The sequence below is a fragment of the Abrus precatorius genome, unplaced genomic scaffold, assembly GCF_003935025.1.
Source record: "Abrus precatorius isolate BTA unplaced genomic scaffold, Abrus_2018 Scaffold7, whole genome shotgun sequence".
Taxonomy (NCBI): Eukaryota; Viridiplantae; Streptophyta; class Magnoliopsida; order Fabales; family Fabaceae; genus Abrus; species Abrus precatorius.
The window spans coordinates 150,176-172,516 of NW_020874417.1; the positions used below are offsets into that span (position 1 = coordinate 150,176).

The 22,341-nt window shown below is 33.3% G+C and overlaps 4 protein-coding genes across 7 annotated transcripts; 3 read left to right on the forward strand and 1 right to left on the reverse strand.

Annotated features, from left to right (window-relative positions):
• The first annotated feature begins 793 nt into the window (after positions 1–793).
• On the forward strand, positions 794–15,831 carry LOC113873570 (peptidyl-prolyl cis-trans isomerase, chloroplastic-like). 3 transcript variants are annotated; one of them, XR_003505951.1, is made up of 8 exons: positions 894–1,047; positions 1,142–1,333; positions 1,679–1,820; positions 1,939–2,027; positions 2,175–2,229; positions 2,388–2,473; positions 2,828–3,044; positions 15,822–15,831. XR_003505951.1 is itself a non-coding variant. In XM_027511737.1 (7 exons), exons 1-7 carry the CDS (start codon positions 976–978, stop codon positions 2,984–2,986), a joined length of 795 nt encoding a protein of 264 aa, XP_027367538.1. In that variant the 5' UTR covers positions 794–975; the 3' UTR covers positions 2,987–4,634. The 3 variants fall into 3 exon arrangements, 2 of the variants coding, with proteins under 2 accessions (XP_027367538.1, XP_027367539.1); XM_027511737.1 differs by lacking the exon at positions 15,822–15,831 and having other exon boundaries at positions 794–1,047; positions 2,828–4,634; XM_027511738.1 differs by lacking the exon at positions 15,822–15,831 and having other exon boundaries at positions 1,175–1,358; positions 1,686–1,820; positions 2,828–4,634.
• On the reverse strand, positions 3,397–5,263 carry LOC113873573 (uncharacterized protein C24B11.05-like). The gene is made up of 8 exons (XM_027511742.1): positions 5,194–5,263; positions 4,720–4,785; positions 4,472–4,569; positions 4,226–4,351; positions 4,024–4,135; positions 3,854–3,948; positions 3,708–3,773; positions 3,397–3,576 (listed from the first exon to the last, which is right to left on the reverse strand). The coding sequence occupies exons 1-8, from the start codon at positions 5,243–5,245 to the stop codon at positions 3,424–3,426; spliced, it is 768 nt and encodes a 255-aa protein (XP_027367543.1). The 5' UTR covers positions 5,246–5,263; the 3' UTR covers positions 3,397–3,423.
• LOC113873565 (protein ABC transporter 1, mitochondrial) lies at positions 8,751–16,104 on the forward strand. The gene is made up of 8 exons (XM_027511729.1): positions 8,751–9,357; positions 9,509–9,734; positions 11,097–11,249; positions 12,278–12,436; positions 12,876–13,035; positions 13,677–13,786; positions 14,400–14,516; positions 15,474–16,104. The coding sequence occupies exons 1-8, from the start codon at positions 8,864–8,866 to the stop codon at positions 15,867–15,869; spliced, it is 1,815 nt and encodes a 604-aa protein (XP_027367530.1). The 5' UTR covers positions 8,751–8,863; the 3' UTR covers positions 15,870–16,104.
• On the forward strand, positions 15,624–22,341 carry LOC113873567 (pectin acetylesterase 2). Of its 2 annotated transcripts, XM_027511733.1 has the most exons (13): positions 15,624–15,634; positions 18,406–18,458; positions 18,707–18,789; positions 18,946–19,075; positions 19,226–19,299; positions 19,848–19,934; positions 20,007–20,131; positions 20,225–20,285; positions 20,609–20,662; positions 20,751–20,828; positions 21,241–21,346; positions 21,477–21,622; positions 22,145–22,341. In XM_027511733.1, exons 2-13 carry the CDS (start codon positions 18,413–18,415, stop codon positions 22,250–22,252), a joined length of 1,098 nt encoding a protein of 365 aa, XP_027367534.1. In that variant the 5' UTR covers positions 15,624–15,634; positions 18,406–18,412; the 3' UTR covers positions 22,253–22,341. The 2 variants fall into 2 exon arrangements, with proteins under 2 accessions (XP_027367534.1, XP_027367532.1); XM_027511731.1 differs by lacking the exon at positions 15,624–15,634 and having other exon boundaries at positions 18,113–18,458.

Sequence of the window (22,341 nt, forward strand, 5' to 3'; positions counted from 1 at the left end):
TGACCCCGGCCTAGTTTCCTAATTTTTATTTGGGTAATCCCAAATTAGTGTTCGATAATAGATGAGCGATGTATGTATTTAGTTTTTGAATTGTTTTTAAAAATTATTAGTTTTTACTTTATAAAATGTTTTTTAATTTTAACATAAAATAACACTCAAAATAAAAATAAAATTTAGCAGAAGTTTTTAAAGTATTTATTTTAAATTTTAACGATCATCATTTTTAGTATTCTAAGTGAGAGCACTAATAATACAATTTTTTTTTATAAATATTAAGTTCAATAAACTCGACTATTAAATTGAATTTTATTATTAAATAAATTAAGTTCATAAAAAATAATATAATAAAAAATTAATTAATTATTAGATAATTTATTTAAACAGTTAATATATATTTTAAATATAAACAAATATAAAATAAATTTTTTTATATTTATAAATATTTTATTTTATTTATCTAAAATTATGTTAATATTCTAATATTTAATGATTAAATTGATAAAATTTAATATTTATAAAAAAATATTAAATGAAATAACTTAACTTAATTCCATTTGGATACCACAATTTGTTAATAGTATATTTTTGAATACCAAACAAAACCTTTGAAAATAATAAAATTTTGTATAGATTTTATAAAAAAGAAAATTATTAATTAGTGTCTAAAAAATATTATTATAATTTTTAATTACAATTTTATTTCGAATTTTTAAATAATATTATCTTAAGATACTAATTAGTAAGATGTTACAAAAAATAAGAAACTTTTGAATCGAAAAGGAAAAAAAAAATTGGAGTAAACACATAACAGTTAGTTATCCTTTTAGCCTTTAGGTAGCCCTGTGACTGTGTGGCCACGAGTCTGCAGCTGAAGCAAAGAAGCTAAAGTGGAGTGTGTGGGTGTGTGAGAGAGAGATTAGCGTAGCGTTGGTGGGTGATAGACTCAGAAAGTGTTGGCCATTAAACTTGTTGCTCATGGCATCGTCATTCTCAACGCAATTGCTGCAAAGTCAGAACCTACTCCCTCGTTTTCATCATCATATTCAGGTAGCTCTGTACAGTCTGCTCTGCTTTTAACATCACCCAAAAGTAGATATTGCTTCTACGTTAAAAATGGAATTTTTCTTGTTTTTTATGTCAGGGGAATTTCGGCCAAGATGTGTCAAAAGTTCAGAGGCCACGTGTGGTCTTCAGCGGTACCAAATCACAGCTTGGTTACAGCAAAACATTGGCGTCAACATCTCATTATGCTGCCAAATTTTCTGTTTCACCACAATCTGATGCTAAATCAATCACATATAGAAGAATGTCATGTATTAATTCTATGGAAAATGTAAGTGTGTTATTGGAAATTTGTGGTTTGGAATTGAAACTTCGTTTGCAAAAATTTCTGGGCATGTGGGACAGGGGAAGAGTAGAGGGATAGAGCTTTGAGATCTCTAACTTTTACTTTGGGCTTATTTCTACCCATTTGGGATAGTAGGATAAGTTTAAGCAACAAGGCCTGAAATATGACGCATTTGTTGATCATAGAATCATTTAGAATGAATAGTGTTTCGATTGCCCATGTTTATATTGTGTTGCTTTTACTGGAAAAGTTCGTGGCAATCCTGGATAGTCATTCCTGCTGTGATTTATGTTATTTGTTTATTATCTTACATGGTTTTGCTACTTCTAGGCTCTAGAGGTGCAAGCCAAAGTGACAAACAAGTGTTTCTTTGATGTACAAGTTGGGGGTGAACCTATTGGCAGGATTGTTTTTGGTCTATTTGGAGAGGTTGTTCCCAAAACAGTTGAGAATTTCCGTGCTTTATGCACAGGCAAGCTGTCAATTTTTTCTACAGAATGGTTTTTGTTGTGCTTGTGAGTTTTGATTATTGCTGTGAAATGGGTTGCGACACGGCATTTTATTTATCAAGTTGAATAATCTCTGTACAGGAGAGAAAGGATATGGCTACAAAGGATGCTACTTCCATCGTATAATCAAAGATTTCATGATTCAGGGAGGGGACTTCACTGAAGGAGATGTGAGCTCTGTTATATTTTGTTGGTAACTTGGTATGCTTGCATATATGTGCTAATATATGCATGCCATTGCAGACTGCTATGTATATGCATCGTGCTTAGGGTGAGATTTTTTTTTCTCTCTTCAAATATGCTTTAATTGGCTGCAGGGAACTGGCGGGATCAGTATCTATGGTGCTAAATTTGAAGATGAAAATTTCGCCTGTATGTCTCTGCCGTTGCTTGATCAGTAATATTGAGTTTTAAATATTTTAATAGTAATTGGTATTCAAAATTTTGCCTTGGCTGATAGTCCAGTTTATGATTGTTTATAGGCTTTGGACTTCTAATGGACAACTGATTTATAAAAAAATTTGTTGCAGTGAAGCATGTTGGTCCTGGAGTTTTGAGCATGGCAAATGCCGGTCCTAATACCAATGGTAGTCAATTTTTTATTTGCACTGTACAGGTGAGACACGCATTGTCCTCTTTTAATATTTATCTATTGGTCCTTTTTTAATCCTTGAAGAAGTTTCAATAAACTGGTGTCGCTTTTTTTCTCCAATCTGTTTTCAGATCTAAAAATATTTTTATATGTTCTACACACTTTAGATTTCATTTGTCTGCTTATATTCCACCTATAAGAATAGACTGAAGCATATTACCGGCAATGTTGATACGCATATTTTAATGGACAACTGTTTAACTAAACTATTACACATATTTTAATGTGCATATTTTTTATTTCAAGCTTTACATATATTCTTTGAAGTTTGTTTAGATTTTGGCTTTAACAAGTAAATGGTTTGATTTTATGATGTAGACTCCATGGTTAGACAATCGTCATGTTGTGTTTGGACATGTAATTGATGGAATGGATGTTGTAAGGACACTTGAATCACAGGAGACTAGCAAGTTTGATAATAGCCCGCGAAAGCCATGCAAAATTGCAAATTCTGGAGAACTGCCTATAGATAATTGATCTTTACACTGAAGTGCATTTTTCTGACTGTCAAAAACAATTTTCAGTTGAGGAGGGGGTATGGATACCTGCAATGATTCTGTGTTTGAATAATCATTGACCTCTGCCGAAGGAAAATTTGACTGTCGTTACACGTGCATTTAGTGAATTATAATTATTAGAGATGTAAGATCCATATTTTCTATTACCAGACTGTATGAAAAATCCTCATATAGTAGATGCTTTTTTCTCTTATAAATTTCTAGTTCTGCCATTTACATTTACAAGTTTTCCATCCATTTCATGATGCCAATTGCAAGATTCATATATTTAAGCATCCCCATACTGTGGAGACAATTCCCAAATTATTGTAAATTCAGATCGAGGCAAGCTCTGCTGAGGTAGAAACTCTTGCTTTGCTTGATAAGTGTGTTAAAATATTTTATCCAAGCAAAATCCTATGCAAGGACCATAGTTTCAACTGCTGGGGTTTGGATCATTTGCTCTTGCGTGCCTTCCTCAGCCTCCCATATTTCAGGCAATGCTTCTTTGATATTATGAATGCTATTCAGGGCATGATCAGCGCCAGGCACCAGATCTGAACGGCCCACCTGCCATCAGTGTGTTATTACTTGTCATTGTCAGCTTGCATTGGATTGCATTACATGTGAACACAGATTGTGGAGTTATTTAATTTCTTAGATCGACTTATACGAGGCATAGATAGCAAATTATAGCTTACGATAACAGTGTGAAGTCCTGCTACTTTTCCACTTGCAACATTTCTAGCGCTGTCATCAAAGAAAACCTGCAGAAGATAGAAAGACTATGAATTGATTCCAAGAAGTTATCTTTCATATCACTTTCTAGGTGAGTAATGAGTCTTACCGTTTTCTCAGGATCCACGTTAGCAGTCCGAATAGCAGCTTCGAAAGCTTCCACAGATGGTTTGCAAAGGATTTGAGAGTGGGAGTTGAAACATCCTTTCTCTGTTGAATCACAGGCATTATTTAATGGTGTAATATCTGGGAACGCATAATTATCATCCATGCAACTACTTTGTTTGGGAGGATTAAGCGTTTCAAAGCATATGATGCCCTCAAAACAATCTTCCAAGCCCAATCTGTTGAGAACTTTAACTGCATGTGCGTGATCTGCATTGGTGAATATCTGCAAACGATATTTTCGAGTTTATGAATATTATGAAATGCTCTTTGCTGAACAAACTAGTACCGAAGTTGACCTTTATTCCTAACATACTATTTTACGCTGGGGCATGGAAAGCAGAAGGTTCCTTAATACTGGATCAGGCTTCAGTTTCTCGTATGGTAATCTTCCATGTATATAAGCATGAAACTCGTCATTGTCAAACTCATAACCAAGGACCTGAGAGAAAATTAAAACTTACATAAACTCATTGATATTACATCATTGACAGTGAATCAACATTTCAGAAGAAAGTGTGATGACGAGAAAATTGAGGGCAATACCACAACCTCATCATACCTTCAATCCTGCCATAGTTGTACCATATTCCCCATATAAATCTAGGCACATCTTTGGTACTTCACTCTGTTCAATATGCAAGTGTTCTAACATATACTCTGTAAACAAGATTTAAATACAGTAGTACTTCTATCACGTATGAGATTATCTGAACACAAGATTTAAATACAGTAGTACTTCTATCACGTATGAGATTATCTGAACACTAGAACACACGTTTTTATTATTGTGGTGTTTTATGTTTGTACCTTGTATGTTCTTGCAACATGACAAATTGAGACCTGAGCTCAATGGGTAGAGTGTGTCATCCACATCTGTGACCAACATTCAGAATCAGAACTTAATATCATTCCCCCTTTTCCTCTTTATAATTATAGTAATAAACATGAGTGTGTTTGCTTAAAACTTAAAAGAAATGAGAGAAAGATGAATGTATCCTCTCCCGTGTTTAGCACAACACATTCCAAACCACTTCTCCAAGTTCCTACTGTCTGAAAATTTAAGAAGGAAACGCATCATCGTTAACCTTGTTTTTTTCCTTCTAATTTGAAACTCTTCCTTTACTCTTCTTACTTTATTTCGAACATCTAAACAGTGAAGGAGAAAATAACAAATTGAGTTCCTTATTCCTTAACATATAAAACTGAGCCAAGATTTCAATGACGCAGCAGAAGGAAGTTAAACCAAGAGGCAGAAAGGTCATTGAATTGCACTAATCATACCAAAAAGCAAGCACTCGTACTTGACTCCAACGATCCTTTGAGCGGTATCCATCTTAGAAAAATTGCAAATCTGCAACAAATTTAAATAGTAGCTTAATGGGCATTATATTTGTAGCAAATTGATGATCATAGGAATATGGTCACCTGAAAAGTTTGGGGCATTATAACATGCATAACAAACTTGTTTGAAATAAAAAATGCAAAAGTTTAATGCATGCATTAACACAAGAAAAAACATACCTGGTGATCGCCTAATACACCACCGATCAAGTAGATCGGAGGAGTATTGACACCCAAACCCAAATCTTGAATTTTTAATTCGATACTCTCCACCCGAATCTGCCTGATTTAAAACCACTAGATTTAGTATTAGTCATTTCATGGGTTCTGATAAATTCAATGCATGAAACAAGCCAATCAATGTGGACCACATAAACTTACTTAAAATAAAATAACATCGAGACTTATGCACACTAACAGGTCATTAGTGAACGGTGAAAAGAAACAAGGATAAGTGAGACAAAACTAAATGAAACAATATCTGGACCCAAAACTATAGTATTTGATTGCAAAAACATGCTCGTGGCTCACAAAACCTATTTATACTTGCTTATGAATTTGAAGGAGGACCCACCAGTAGGCAAAATGTGCGAAGTGACGAGAAAATTTTCTGAGGTGGTGAGCATTGTTATTTTTCAATTGTTAGAATTCGCCACGTATCTTTAGTTTTTGGGTCACTTTCTGTGCCATATTGCTCCATATTTCATACAGCATTATGTCGATTCCTATAGTTAGGAGTTGATATTTTTATTTAATTATAACTTTATGCTCCAATGCATGTTGACAATGGGTTATGTTATCTCTACGGGCACCACTTGAAGAAAAGTAATTAAAGGAATGGGAGCAGTTTACGCTGGCCTTGGACCTTCATGCCAAGGGAAAACGGGAGACATATTCTAGAGATTGGGTTGTGGAGATGAGGTTTATTCTTTAAGCTATGATGGAATAAAGCTATATAATAAACATCGTTGGTTCTATCTAGGATTATAAATAAAGCATATGGGACCATTGAAAAGCTTATTATTTAATGCCCTTTGCGTCCAAATCAGATGCCACCGTCCCTGTTATGCTGCATCTAGTAGAAACCCAATCATCATCGCTAACCATGCTGGTTTATATTGCCACAGCAACATGGAATAAGCCGGTTGCTTATCACCTCACAAATTTTACTTGATCCTCCTCTCGTCGATCGTAAGACTGTTTATCTTTTAAACTTTGAATACTTAGACTCTCTGGAACATGATCACGTGTTTCGATATCTCTAAATTTATGTTAATTTTAAACGTTACAAATTATAATTTTTGCGTTAAATTTATGTTTATAGGTAATTTAACATGAATCCAAACGCACCAGACAAGTTGCAATGGAACGAAATCATCACTTGTCTCTTTTCGTTTTCCATATTGTTTGTTCAATTAAAAAGCAGGTTATATTGTAGTGGTTTAACTCAAAAACACTTTATTCTTGTGGTATAGAATTTCGCTTTTTACCTCGTGTTTTGCTTCATTTCAATATTGTCTCAACCTTGATACTGTTTCAATCATTTTTTGTTTCTAGATAACACTCAGTATTGCGTATTTGTGTTCATGTTATCTTTTTAAGTTCATTTGTATTGTAAAATATATTTTAACTTTTAGTTTAATATTATGATTTAGTTATACATGATGTTGAGACTAATATATCATGCTAACAAATCAAGTTGGTTCAGTCCTATTTCATATATTATTGAATCTTAACAAGATGGATTTTAAATTTAAACAAACGATATCGTATCAAAATTTCAAGATAAATAAAGACGAAAATAAATACATGTCAATTAATCTTAACAACACCCTTAATTAATGGAGGTAATGGTTGAACACCAGACCCCAACAAAGGTGGCCGAAAGAGGATGTGAATGATAGTAACGGGTGGTATTAGTTGAAAAATGCTAGTAGGAGCAGAAATGATGGATTAGTGGTTACGGGTTGGCGGTGGAAATGTGATCAACGACAATAACCATTAATTGATTAACCATGATGATTGTTCACGATAGTAGTAATTGTCAAAGTATATGTAAATACACACACACACACACAACAAAAGCAATAAATAACAAAATATAAAAACTTAAAAACCTGATCAAATGTTTTTCTTTTGTTTTTCTGTTTGGTCGAAAGGACCAAGTGTATGGACAAAATATATTTCGTAGACTTTGAATTTTGTTGGGCTTCAAATTTAATGATAATGGGCCAAACTTGCTCCATTTTTTATATTTTATTAAAATATAAAAATTACGATAAAATAATAAAACTTACCCAAATTTATATTTAAATATCATAAATTCTGGATTTTGTTGGGATTGAAATTTATAAGTATTACGGGGGCAAACTTGGATTTTGTTGGGCTTGAATTTTGATATTTCTTTTAAATGACAATTTCTGTCAAAGAAAACAAACCTACTAGGTCTAATTCTATCTTTAAATATAATAATTTTGAAATTCGTGGGCTTGATATTTTAGAGGTAATGGCTCAAATTTGGGCAATTTATGGCTCAAATTAAATTTACCCAATAATTGTCTCCTGTTACTGTATGATAAATATTTTTTTTATCCCAAAATGACAAAATTGATTTTTTTTCTTTTTTACAAATACAATGTATGGTATTCTCAATTGAAAAGCACTCGGGTTTAATTGAATCCAAACATATGCAAAAGAACCAACAGTTCTTGTCTTCTATATATGAATTTGATTTCGATCATGATCATTTCAAAAAAATTAATAGAAGGAATAAAATACAATTAAATGACACTTTATACCTAAGAAATTAATCTTCAACAGTTGTTTAACATACCTTAAGCAACTGAAAACTGAATAATTAATTGGAAGTTTAAAAGTTGTTTGATTGAATTAAAAATATTTAATAAAAATAGTCATTGAACTAAATAATAAATAAAAATAGTCATTGAACTAAATAATAAGTATAAAATGAAAAAATAATATGTTTAATTATTTAGACTTTAACTTAAAATTTCATAACTATATTCATTTCTAAATTTTCTTAAAATTTAAAAACATATTTTAAAATTTTCTTCATTTTAAATTATATTTATTAAATAAATGAGATTATATATATATATATATATACACACACACGCACACACTTTTATATTATACTTTTGATAAATCTATATTATAAAAAATTTAAAAAACATGATAAAGAATGTCTGTCTAAAAATTTGTAAAATAAAAAAGATAAAAATTATAAAAAGATAATAAAAATAAAAATACTAAAATAAGTTTAAGGAATTAAAATTTCAAGCTTTACGAGTTTTTATAAAACATTGCAAAAAAATTAAACTCTCTAAAATAAAAACCTATTTCATTAGGTAGGTTTAATTTGATCAAACGGTTTTTCAAATTAGTTAAAATTAGCTTATAATAATGATAACAGAGAACTTGAATAGCCCCTCTCCTTCCTTTCCTATTTTGATGGAGGAGACAAAGCCCACGTCCCCAGTGCTGACTTTCAGACACACCAACTCAAAACGAATCACCAATTTTCATTTTGCATTGCGTTCGGTCCTTCGTATGCAATACAACAAAATGTGAATAAGTGATTCTGAAAATAATGGCTTCTTTAAAGGACCTCGCAAGGCTCTTCAACGGCCTCTCCTTAATCGCAAACGAATTCGTAAAACACTCGTCACCCCAAACCCTAATCAAGACAGCACTCCTCTCCGCCACCGACCTCTCCGGCATCACCAAAGGAAAGCTTCACCAATTCTCCAACCCTAAAACGACGCGCCACGATGCTACTGCTTCCCATTCCCTTATTTTTCTCACCGATAATCCTTCTCCTCAATCTCATTCAACATCGCCACCGACAACCACAGCGGTAACAAACAATCACGATGCTGCCCCTATTTCCTCTGAATCAAATCACCGACAACATTCTGATGTAATTGATTGCGCCGCGGCGGCGGAGAGAGTCGATGAGATTCCGAGCTCTGCTGAAACGGTTAATGAATGTGTGAGCGAGGAAGTGGCACCCGCGCCGCCGTTGAAGAAACGGCGGCCCAGGGAGAGGAAGGTTCCGGCAACTCCGTTTTCTAGGGCTCTTGGGTTAGTTTTGTTTTCTTTGATTTATTTTCATAACTGTCATATGATGCAATGCATTGCATTTAGTTGTTGTGCTGTGAATTGAGATCTATAACTATACGCATGCCATTTACTATCCCTAAACAAAGCGTTTCTTGTCATTACCGAAATGTAGGTTTGCTGGGCTAGGAGCTGGTCTTGCGTGGGGAACACTTCAGGAAGGTGCTAAGAGGCTTGCCTTTGGCACACCAAATTTGCAAGGCAATCAATCTGCACTTTCACCCTTTTTGTCTGAAAAAAATGCCGAACGATTAGCTCTTGCACTTTGTAGAATGCGTGGGGCAGCGCTCAAGATTGGGCAGATGTTGAGCATACAGGATGAATCTCTTGTTCCTCCTCCGGTAACGTGACTTGTCTTTTATGGTTGCAGCTAAATTGCTATGAAAGCAGCTCCTCTAAAGTGTTATGCAAGGGTGTCTTCACCCTTGTAATTTAGAAGGTTAAGGTTACAATCGCTTTAAATTAAATTTAGGTTTCACACAGTACTCACCATTACTTGCTTGTGTTATTGACAACTACAAGCACATTTCAGAGGAGCCTTATCCAATTGGTATTATGCAGACACATTTATCATGAATTTGTATCTTGTTTATGTAGAGGCATGTTGATGAATAGGTAGGAATAGTAGGATTGCTAGCTGACATCATGCAATTTTAGCGAAAGATGACACACTAAGGGTGCGTTTAATTGAATTGAAAAAAGATTAGAACTGAATTTCTTGTGACAAAAAAATTGAACGATGAATTTCTTTTGGGGTGGGGGGTAGAAACAACACCACCACCCAAGCCTTTCCCACTAGATGAATCAAATGATGCTATAGTATTTTATTGCAAATGATGATGTAGATGGACAAATTGTTGATCTCTAAATTCTTCTTAATGGGTTCACCAATACTTTTTCTTAGTCTGTTTCTACCTCTAGCAGTAGAGCTACCTCGATCCGATCTATTCTCTAAATTGAAGCTTCTACTGCTCTTCTCCACATATCACATCAGGTAGAAAAAACTGAATTTAAATGCTGAAAATGTACTAAAGGAAACTATTGCTGATTATATAATCAAGGCTATTGTAAAGGATACTTATTTCTTTCAGTTATTTAAGTAAGGAAAGTGTTGCTGCTGAATACATTAAGTGATGTCTCACGAGCTTAGTGTTTTTACTTTGTTCCCCTTAACCTAATTTTTGGTTTCATTGCTGAATTGAGTTGCTAAATAGGCTCTGCCTCTAAGTCTTTGTTTCAGTACATGAACATAGATTAGATGTCATCCGCTGTCAGAGCATCCTGCTTTCAAATGGTGAAGGTTAGACAGAAAGTGAAAGTTCAGATCTTGAAAGCAAATAACTAAAGGATGCTTAGTGGATATATTCCTCTTACTGGATTGTTTTCCATGATTATATGTTCCATGGTTGGTGGGTCTTGACATGCTAATTAGGTTGTGAATCTATTATTATTTCTGCATTTTCTTTATTTTATTTATGCAGTCTCTTGAGAATAGTGGTTATAATTGTCATATTAGCTAATGATATCTCTTGAATTCATACAATTTCTGGGAAGAAAAAATAGTATTATATTCTACCCAATCAGATATTCATTTGTTACTATTCAATGGTCATCAGTTCATTTCCATTGAGGAATCAGTAAATCGCATTTGTTTATAATTTTTATGGCATTTTAAAGCTAATTTCTCAATCCTTTATCTGTAGATCCTGGCTGCATTAGAAATTGTCCGTCAAGGTGCAGATGTGATGCCAAAGAGCCAGCTTACCCAAGTTTTAAATGATGAATTAGGTCCTGGTTGGTCATCAAAATTAATTAATTTTGATTATGAACCTATAGCTGCTGCAAGCATTGGCCAGGTATGTATGCTTCTTTAGGTGTTGCTTTAGATCTATCATTTTCTCGTTTTGAGTGCTAAAGTTCTGTAGTTGTCATTTTCCATCATTTCATCTTTCTGTTTGAATTTAGTTATTTCTCAAGTAATTTTGAATAATTAAAAGTTCAGAACTGCCATTTCTTTTCCCCCTTTGGCCATCTGTTAGTTACTTTACTTTAGATGTTAAGGAGTTGTTTTTTTCCTTCCTTTTTTTATAGTTAATTTATTTTTTAAATTCCTCAAGCTTCGTGCCTTTGGTGCATATTTTTTCCCTGTGAAAAAAACTGTAAATGTTTTACATCATTGAAATTATATTTGGTTTTTACTTGTTAAAGATATGTATAAAAACCATTCACGAGTCTTCATCTAACAACTTAAGCTTTATGAGAGTTGGTCTTTGATATGGTATTAGTTTCTATGACAAAGTGGTCATAAGTTTGATCATTACTGCCTGATTTGTCTTATAAGTATGACAATTAACAAGTTGTGTTTCAGCGCTAAGTGAATCTATTTATTATTTATACTTCAAATCTGGAATATTGTGCATGTGTGTTAGAGATGTATAAAGACCATTCTTTAGTCTTCACCTTACCATTTAGGCTTTTAGGAGAATTGGTCTTAGATATTGCAATTTATTTTATATCTTAAATATATAATCATATATAGTTCTTCATTCTGTAATATTCATGTTTAATTGTTATATCAGTCATAGATAAACATATGCTAATGTAATGAGCTTTGAAAACTCAAATTCTTGCTTTCCATAAAACTAAATAGAGGTGATTTTAAACTATCTGATTCACTTTCACTTTGAATTCATTCTAGCATAAGACTCATCCTTATAAGAATGCCAAGCTTTGCTATAGTTCTGTTCCTTATATATATGTTCCATATAATTCTAACCATGACAATTTATATATGTCTTAATAACAGTATCATGAAACTTTATATCGTGACACTTCTGCTTAGTATAATAGTATTGCCTAATGAGGTCCCACATATGTAATTTAGGTGCACCGAGCTGTCATGAAGGATGGCATGCAAGTTGCAATGAAAATTCAGTACCCTGGTGTTGCAGATAGCATTGAAAGTGACATTGAGAATGTGAAGCTCCTTTTAAACTACACAAATCTAATTCCTAAAGGACTTTATCTTGACAGGGCTATAAAGGTGCATATTTTATTAATAGAATTCAATTCAATTTATGTATGCTTTCAGTTATGCATTTATATCAACATTCTAAATTCATAGTTCTTAAACCCACAAATTTTCTATATTGTCTGTAGGGGTTTGGATCCCTTAGCCCCTCCCTCCCTCCCTTTCACTGAATGCTATGCCTTCAAATTTATCAGTGAGATCCTAAACCATATTCAATATTTAATCATTTGATTTGTATATAGACTTGTGAAACTCTTTTATCATTACCTCTCTCTTTTTGCCTCTTCACCTATCAACCCATCCATCTAATGTTCCATTCGGATTATGCAGTATGATAATTATCTGTGGTCGATATTGATCAGGGGTCTCTTACCTATCATATAGAAAGGCATTGGCTCCATAATTTGGCATATATATCTGTCTATATGATAGACTTTGCATTTTTGCCTAGGTGGCAAAAGAAGAATTGTCTCGCGAGTGTGATTACAAGTTGGAGGCAGCAAATCAGAAACGGTTCCGAGATCTTCTTGCTGGCACAAATGGATTTTATGTTCCAATGGTTTTGGATGATATTTCAAGCAAAAGAGTATTAACAACTGAGCTTGTTCACGGTAAATATAACAAATTTCAGCAGTTCTTGTGATACATTCTGTTGATACATCCTTAAGTGGAGCTTTCTGGGATCACAACTTGCATAGCTTATACACTTAATTCAAAACAATAAAAAAGCCACATGGTGTTTCTGCAGCTGCAGCTGCAGCTGCATCTGAGATTAATTGCCTGTAAGATTCTAGTGTACCAAATTGGATGGAAGATTTGTTCTGTAAAGTTTTATGCTTCTCATTTATTGGCCATTTATTCAATTATTTCATTTTGCATGTTTTTAATTTATTAAAAATGGAAAGAAGGATGTGCTGACTATAAGAAACATTATCAAATTCATTGTATAAATGTTTTGAAAAATTCTGTCTCCTTTAATCAGATAGTTTTATGAAGAAACAAAGGTTGTACATGATGTTTTTATTCATTGTTGGCTCAAGTAATTCTTATTTTTCAATGAGAACGGTGCTATTTGTCCTGTTTATTAGAATGAGGGATGCCTAGTTTTTTTTATCATTCTGTTGGAGAAAAGAGTATTCAGTTTAATGATGAATTTGTTTACATTATTTATATTAAATAAATAGAATGATATTCTACTGGAATTCAATGTTTTGCTTGTTTTTGAACATGGGGTGGCTTTCTCTTGTTACAGGAATTCCAATTGACAAAGTGGCATTACTGGACCAGGAAACTCGTAATTATATTGGGAAAAAGTTATTAGAACTCACATTGATGGAGTTATTTGTATTTCGATTTATGCAGGCATGTTATTCTATCCCATGTTTATATTACACTTGTAAAAATTATTAAATCCGTTGTTGACAGACTGGGTGTAGCATCAGTATTCAGAGAACTCTGGTCCAAACATATGAATTTTGAAATGCACCTGACAAATTTTAGTTTAGTAATCTAGTTCAGGTGTTGTTTAAGTCAAGTAAGCACGTTCATTCTATTTCTTGTATAATTTACATCCTATATCCTATAATTGACTAGGGCTGCTATAGAACCAATGCCCTATAATATGATAGTATAGGTTATACCATTTTACAAGGACTGGTTGAATCAGTTGCCTTGCCAATGCATTATGGTAGGGTCCACTTCCATTGTTGATACACTTTTAGGCTACTAGGGCCTAGTTCGTGTATTATCATTTTTTATTTTCAAAATACCAAGTATCTAAAAAGATAAATACAATGTGATCATAGTTGTTATAGCAGCTTACATACTTTTTTTGTTCATGAATTTCACTTTCTATTGTTTTGTTGCTGCATCCCTTTCAATGCTAAGTGTTAGCATGAAGTTTTCCTTTAAATCACTAGCCTTCAACTCTGATTTTCTGGTCTTTCCTAATCTTGGAGGATGTTCTTTATTGCAGACTGATCCTAATTGGGGTAATTTCCTATTTGATGAAGCTACAAAGACAATCAATCTGATTGATTTTGGTGCAGCAAGGGATTATCCTAAAAGATTTGTGGATGATTATTTAAGAATGGTTGGTTCTCTTCCTTTCTAATTTATATTTTTATATCAATAACTAAGATGAGGTTTGAAATCTTAATTTGGTTTGTTGTTTTCTCTGTTTAATTTTTGTTGGGATATGGATATTCAAACTAGATAGATATATATGTCAGTTCTTGACTGCTGCTATTTGTTTTTCAATATTAAAATAAAAACTTATGACATTAAGCTGACTGAATTTTGAATGGAAGTAATCAGATTCTCTTTTGAAAATTATGTAAGGTAAATTATTGCTTTAACTGAAGTTAATAAATAAATATAGGGAAGTAGAACATGGTGTATATAATAAGGTTATGTTTGTCTCTGTATGGAATGATCTAAATTTTAATGAATATACGGAAAATAGAATTAAAATGCCATTAGTCATGTGGTTGCAATATTTTAAAACACCAATTGATAAATTAGTGAATTTTATTACTGAATCACAATTCACACAATACAGAAAAGGGTTGCTGTCCCAGAGTCTTATGACTCCTACAGAGATTATTCTGTCCAAACTAACAGAATCACAATACTCAGAACTCCCAGCCCACACAGTTATACACATTTAATAATACATTACTGCCCCTAACCTGTACCTACATTACAGTTATTATTACACTTATGTCTAATAATACACAGGCACAAAGCTGTTCATGACAGTTATTATTGGTTCCGTCATGATAACTAAGGTTATAAATCATTCAGTTGTAGCATTTATTATGGTAAACAGACTTAACTGCCAGTACCCCCTTTTTAAAATTCAAGTTTTTCCTATATGTTCTCATGTTATAACTTATTACTATTAGCACTTGATCGTTTGAACTTTCCACTTCAACTTGGTAGGAGGCATTAAAGTTACTTGACTATTTTACCCTTTTCTTAAACTCAGCAGAAAAGTCCTCCGAATTCTTATTGTTGTTATTTTTGTTTATGACGCATAATTGATTAGGTTCTAGCATGTGCAAATAGTGATAGCAATGGGGTCATTGAGATGTCCAGGAGACTTGGGTTCCTCACTGGAATGGAATCAGATGTGATGCTAGATGCTCATGTCCAAGCTGGTTTTATTGTCGGTCTGCCATTCTCAAGACCAGGAGGATTTGATTTCCGATCAACCAACATTACTCAAAGCATTTCACATCTTGGGGCAACAATGCTGAAGCACAGGCTCACTCCTCCACCTGATGAAGCCTACAGTCTGCATAGAAAGCTTTCCGGTGCTTTTTTGGCATGCATTAAGATTGGGGCCGTTGTCCCTTGTCGGGAATTATTGCTTGAAATATACAAGCATCATAAGTTCAGTGAGGTAGATGAGATATTATCCAGTGGTTCAGTCCCTGCGTAGATTAATTATTTTTGTCCAATTAAATTTTGCCAATTATAATAATTGTGGGGGCTAGTTTTCATCCAAGCTTCTTAACAAGAATATTTCAATTTGATCCACCAGTAGAGTTTTGGGGGACAATTTCCCCTCTTCCCATGTATAATTTAGCTTCCTGTAGAATTTTTTCCAGATGGATTCTTTGAAAGGTGATTGATTCCTTAAAACAATGTTTTTGGATATGTTTATTTTCCCGTCATCCTGAACTGAACTTGAAATACGAATATTCATCATCAATCATATCGGCATGCAAGTGCCGGGTGGGCTGTGAAGAATTTCTGAAATAATATTTGTTTAACCTGTCCTTGTGCGACCAATCTTTATGACTTTATTATTATTATTATTAGAGTTACTTGAGTTAAAAAATTTATTTTTAAATAACATTAGCTCTATACAGTAGTAATTTTAAGTTTTTGTAATCTGATAACTGGTTATGCATCACCGTCGTGAATTAATCTGTCGTCACTATGCTAGTTCGATCATCTATCTACTCATAATTTGCGAATTGAGCTTTGTGTTGCGTCTGATTTGTACATTTTTCATCCTTGTGAATTTTGGCAGTGTCGCCAATAACAACTAGTTAGCACCAACTTACTAATACATGGTTCATCAAAATTTTTGAAGATGGTGCCTTTAAAAATGTCATAATGTCTTTGATTGGATAGCGACTCATTCATTATAAGCACAAAAGATAAATATGGTAAAATGGGTGGAAAACTTGAATGATAAAAGTTATTAGATATAAATAATATCTAATGTATATTTGTAAACCATAAATTAATAGTTTATGCTAAGCCAACGCAAAATATTTTAAGCCTGTGTTTAGTTTGCAATTCGGCCAATGGAGCGAGATTTTTCACATACATGAATTATTTCAATATTTAACGTGATTTTATTATATTTTCAGACATCTTTCAGTTTATAAACTACGAGACACTTTTTAGAAGTGAGAATTTTTCACTTTGACTAATACCGTGTTAAAAATGTTGGTAGATGTGCCTTATTGTAGAAGTAGGATTTCATCCTACTTTTGCGAAGAATCTATTCCCGCGATAAGTGGACAAGGCAACCTTGCCCACTAGACTGCTTTTACCCCGGCTCCACCTACCACTCACAGAAAAGGTTAAGCTAATTAATTAATACTTTACTTGGGCTTGTAACTATTCTATATTCCCTTAAAATTATGTCAGTTAATTCTATATATTAATCTGAGTTCTTTTTTCTATTATAAGGGAAAATATTTTTAAAATTTATTTTAAATAAAAGTACTTTTTTAGACTTAATTCTTTTATTCATTATATTATGTGACTTTTTTTTATTAAGAATTAATTTTTTAATTTAATTTTAATTTTTAGGTTCAAAATTTCATAATTTATTTCTCAATTTTAGAATTTTGTTATTTTAAGTAAGTTTTATTAATATCATATCTTGTTTACCGTCGATAATATAAATATTTATTTTTTAATTTATCAATTTTAAAATAATGATGTATATTTTTTTTAAAAATTTGATTTAATAATATTCATACAGTATAAAAAATCACAAATAACAATTAAATTTAAGTGACACCTTTTTGAATTTTAAAATAAAATTATTTTACCGAATTAAAGCTTAAAGGTTTTTTTTTTTCCAAAGAATTTATATAGATAATCAAGATATTTGAAAAGAAAAACAGTATTTATCTATATGTTTTGGGAGAAGAACATAACGATTAAGAAGAGATATTATGATCTCTCCTTTGGCAAACTGGAAACAGGAGGGGAGGGGGTGACAAAGGAGTTATTTTTAATTTTTAATATAATGAATCATATTTTGTAAAATAGAAGGGAACTGAAAATTTATGATAGGCTATAGATACAATTTAACGTGATTGGCTCCGTCAGTGTCTTCAATTAGGCATGACAATCATTGTATTGTAGCCCTTCAAAAAGAGAAGTTCAACTTGATGGATGGTAACAAGAAGCTAAGGAGATTTGATTTTGATAGCCCATCAACTACATAGAGAAATGGGGCAGAAAAGAAATTGATTTATATGATGGGGTACGTGGCCATGGGTAGCACTAGGAATCACTTCATAACGAACATCTTTGCGTAATTTCTACGACATCATAGATTAATGTCGTAAATCGTGATTATTTGTTAAAAAACATGATAACAAAGAAAAAAACACTACAACAAAATATGACAAGGGTCTATCTGTGTCCTTTCTAGGAGCAAAGAAAGAAGAAAGAAAAGCATTGCTTCGTCCACGAGAGAAGAAAAACGAACAACGGTTTTATTTAAAGCATATTAATACCGAAAAAGAAGAGTACACATAAATTGAGTTAGTGTGGAGAGTAAACATTGTCAGCTTCATAAACATGAAAACGAAGCTGCTTTTGGTAGCCATTCAATTTGCATGCTTCGTTTCTGCAATTTTCTCCTTTGGATCTGAGACACTGTCCGTACTTTCTTTCATAGAAAAAGATGCCGTCACAGCAAAACCTTTCTCCTCACCTCAACCTCTTATGGTGGATCTCACTCTTGTTGAAGGAGCCGATTCTAAAGGAGCTGGTCACTCTCTCTCTTTCAATCCTCTCTGAAAACTACATTTTTGTGATTATTACTGTTTAAATATGCCTCATATTTGAATGGAGCTATGTTTGCACTTTAAGTAACATAATATGATTGAAGGATTGAAGTCACTATTTGTGAGCTTGTTTGAATTGGTTGAGCTTTTCCATAACTGATGGCACAACCTATTTTGTTAGTTTATTTGAAACCTGGCAAATAAGTTTTGTATTTCTGTCCTATAATGTCAGTGTGTTTGGATGGAACATTGCCTGGTTACCATTTAGATCGTGGATTTGGATCTGGTGCAAATAGTTGGCTTATTCATTTGGAGGTAAACAATGTTTTCACGGTTTAATAACAATACTTTCAAGGTTTAATAGCTATATAAAGAAGCTGTACTTTAATTTTTTGAAGTCTTTATTAAACCATACTAACTTTTGGTCATGCTATTAGCCTATTACTGATAATACTTTTCTAATACCTGCAGGGAGGAGGATGGTGCAACACCATCAGAAACTGTGTCTATCGAAAAAATACTCGTCGTGGCTCCTCTAAATACATGGAAAATCAGATACCATTCACTGGAATATTGAGCAATAAACCAGAAGAAAACCCTGGTTTTTCCCTTTACCCTAAACATGCATGACCTTTTTTTTTTTTTTAATGTAACCTTTTGTTCAATAAAATTCTGCCCTGCTGGAGGCTGCAGCTTATGTCACTCAAGTCTTTGTTCTGTCATTTTTCTGGATGTAATCTTCTATGCACAGATTTCTTTAATTGGAACAGAGTGAAATTACGGTACTGTGATGGGGCATCTTTCAGTGGAGATAGTGAAAATGAGGTCAGTGAGAGTAATATACTGCAATTTATTTTTTTTCAATTTTATCTAATAAATTGCAATTAACAGCCCTTCATATTTCCATGGAAAGCTGAGTTGTTGTTGCATATACATCCAATCAATGTAGCCACATAATAAGATCACTAATTTCTGATAGAAAAGCTAGTACTACAAACTTGTGGCCATTAAAATAACACAACTCTCTGTTCTGTCATTGATTTGACATACTGTTTCACAATTTTATTTTTCTTTTTAATCTAGCATTACTACATCTCTAAGGTGATAGCTAGGAGATTCTTTAAGTCATATATGTCATGGTTGCAACTTGTGCAGGAACCTATTGCAATATAATTTCTCATGGTAGCAGCATCTTAAACTCTTCAAAATGAAAAATTTGTGATGCTTTGCTGGCATGGACAACATATCTTTTCTAACGAACAAGTTTCTCTGATATATTGGTGCTGTTTGAGTTAGTTGTTACTTGTTATGGAAAGATCCTTTTTTTGGGAATTTGTTGTTGCATTGATATGTGCATTCGGTTCTTTTTTCAGTCTGCACAGCTTCAATTTCGAGGACAAAAAATATGGTTTGCTGCAATGGAGGATCTGATGTCCAAGGGAATGCAGAAAGCTGACCAGGTTTCCCACGTCTCTTTATATTGTCTTTCATTCTTTAATATGCATGGATGCTAATCAACAAATGAAAATCAGGCCCTTCTCTCCGGATGCTCTGCGGGTGGGCTGGCATCCATAATACATTGTGATGAGTTCCGTAGCTTGTTCCCAAACTCTTCCAAAGTGAAATGTTTGAGTGATGCAGGTTTTTTCCTTGATGCGTAAGTTTTATATTTTTCTTTAAATTACTCCCTCTGCCCTGTTCCCTTGTCTAGAAACTTAGATATAATTGATGATCTGTTCAATCATGTTAGAATTGATGTATCTGGGGGACGCAGCCTGAGGAATCTGTTTGGAGGGGTGGTTCAGTTACAGGTAACATTTAATTTGGCTATGTCGCACAAAAAACTTTTGAATAGAATGTAGCATTATTAGATTTATGCAGTTATGCTTATCGTTTGATAAAATGCAATTTAATTATCAATGATGGGATTAGCAAGGACCAAACTATTGTCAACTTAGTTATAGGCTTTGATAGTTTCAAAAAAGGCCTTTTAATTGTTTAGATAAAGACACATGAATAATTTTATATTACACAACCTAAGCAGTATACTTTTCACTAGTTGTTTTACTTCTTTGATGTAAGGTTATGAAAGCCTGTAAAATTATGCCATGTCAGTGATGTTTTGAAATTGTAGGAAGTACAAAAAAATCTTCCACAAAGTTGTCTCAACCAACTGGACCCAACTTCGGTAATTCTTATTCTGGATGTCATGCTATTCATAACTTGACCTTACTTTAGACAATCAAATTTTGATCATGCGGAGTCTCTTTCTGCAGTGCTTCTTTCCTCAGAATATGGTCAAACATATTGAGACGCCATTGTTTCTACTCAACGCAGCTTATGATGTGTGGCAGGTAAAATGAATCAGTACACTCTTTCTCCTGTATTATGGTAATGATATGCCTGATTATATGCTAATTATATGGAACACGTCTTCATTTGTCCTCATTCTGCTACATAGACACCAAGTATCTAGCTTCACTAATTTATTGTCTGAGATTGCCCTTTGCCTAATGACTCCGGTAGTCTTTTTTTCTTGTTCTCTTTTTACAATAAGGTAAAATATTTTGGATTTAACATTTCACAAACCATGGCCTTAGATTTTTATCAACCCCCAATTAAAAACGCGGGCCCAACAGTCAAACCAGGAATAATGGATACTATGATAATTGGTTTTGACACCTTTATGTTATTTCTTATAGGTGCTTCAACCTAAGATTACCACTATTTTTTTTTTTTTAAAGATGTGAGCTATGTTTTCATCAGGTCCAAGCCAGTTTAGCCCCACCTTCAGCTGACCCCCTAGGCTCTTGGAATGACTGCAAATCAAACCATGCAAACTGTAGCTCCTCTCAGCTTCAGTTCCTCCAAGGTGTTTTCAATCTCCACTATTGTAAATTATGCTCAGAAATTTATGTACCCTAATGCAAGTTATTCACAGCAAATGATGTACATCTACATCTGATTTCCTTGTAACGTATTATATCTCTTCTTTGAGGCAGACTTCAGAAATCAAATGCTAAATGACGTGAAAGACTTCTCAAGCTCATCTCAAACTGGACTATTCATAAATTCTTGTTTTGCTCATTGTCAGTCTGAGAGACAAGAGACATGGTTTGCTGATGACTCTCCCCTTCTTGAGGACAAGGTATGCTCAATTTATATTCTCGTTGTCTCTAGACCATTTGGATTTAAGAAATTATAGGAGGATTAGAGGCTTATGTTCCATTATATCTGTCCATACTCGTAGCTCTTTTTTTTTTTAATTGGTTGTGACGAATATAATTTGAAATACAATGGATATAGACTATAGAGGCTTCAAAAACATTATGCAATGCCTCGTTGCTATCACACAAGGTATGAAGTAGAACACGGCATGACAACAGTTCTACACGGTCCTTCAATGAAGCATCAAGATGTAGTGAACAATATAGACCTATTTCATTTATACTATAGCAGTTTAATTAAGAAAGGAAAGTTGGAAGCTTGTCCAACCCTTCATCAGGAGAAGGGAAAGAACCATTTTTGTTTTCTTTTGACTGCAAACTAAAGTCTGAATGTGTGATAGTACAACACGAATGACCTTTTGTGCCTTGAATTCAGTATTCACTACTCAAGCCTGATGCCCTTCCCCATTTTCTGTTAAAAATAATAATCTTTTATGATGCAGCCAATAGCAGTTGCTGTTGGAGATTGGTATTTCGATCGGGAAGTTGTCAAAGCTATTGACTGTGCTTACCCGTGTGACAACAGCTGCCATAATCTGGTGTTTAAGTGAGCAAAATTTGTTGTGTGTTACACTTTCATCCTTGTAATTGCAACATTCATTAATTATTATGGAAAGACCATTCTTGGCTGAGGATGCAA

What these genes read in the sequence shown, in the direction of transcription:
- LOC113873567 (XM_027511731.1), top strand. Translation starts at nt 18,266, where the DNA reads ATGAAAACGAAGCTGCTTTTGGTAGCCATTCAATTTGCATGCTTCGTT. An exon ending in GAGGGGTGGTTCAGTTACAG is followed by an intron (nt 20,286 to 20,608) that starts GTAACATTTAAT and finishes TTGAAATTGTAG; the next exon opens with GAAGTACAAAAAAATCTTCC. An exon ending in ACCAACTGGACCCAACTTCG is followed by an intron (nt 20,663 to 20,750) that starts GTAATTCTTATT and finishes CTCTTTCTGCAG; the next exon opens with TGCTTCTTTCCTCAGAATAT.
- LOC113873570 (XM_027511737.1), top strand. Translation starts at nt 976, where the DNA reads ATGGCATCGTCATTCTCAACGCAATTGCTGCAAAGTCAGAACCTACTC. An exon ending in TTTCCGTGCTTTATGCACAG is followed by an intron (nt 1,821 to 1,938) that starts GCAAGCTGTCAA and finishes ATCTCTGTACAG; the next exon opens with GAGAGAAAGGATATGGCTAC. An exon ending in TTTTTATTTGCACTGTACAG is followed by an intron (nt 2,474 to 2,827) that starts GTGAGACACGCA and finishes TTTATGATGTAG; the next exon opens with ACTCCATGGTTAGACAATCG.
- LOC113873573 (XM_027511742.1), bottom strand. Translation starts at nt 5,245, where the DNA reads ATGGATACCGCTCAAAGGATCGTTGGAGTCAAGTACGAGTGCTTGCTT. An exon ending in GTACGAGTGCTTGCTTTTTG is followed by an intron (nt 4,786 to 5,193) that starts GTATGATTAGTG and finishes TGTTGGTCACAG; the next exon opens with ATGTGGATGACACACTCTAC. An exon ending in GCTTAATCCTCCCAAACAAA is followed by an intron (nt 3,949 to 4,023) that starts GTAGTTGCATGG and finishes CAACAGAGAAAG; the next exon opens with GATGTTTCAACTCCCACTCT.
- LOC113873565 (XM_027511729.1), top strand. Translation starts at nt 8,864, where the DNA reads ATGGCTTCTTTAAAGGACCTCGCAAGGCTCTTCAACGGCCTCTCCTTA. An exon ending in CCGTTTTCTAGGGCTCTTGG is followed by an intron (nt 9,358 to 9,508) that starts GTTAGTTTTGTT and finishes ACCGAAATGTAG; the next exon opens with GTTTGCTGGGCTAGGAGCTG. An exon ending in TTGTATTTCGATTTATGCAG is followed by an intron (nt 13,787 to 14,399) that starts GCATGTTATTCT and finishes TCTTTATTGCAG; the next exon opens with ACTGATCCTAATTGGGGTAA.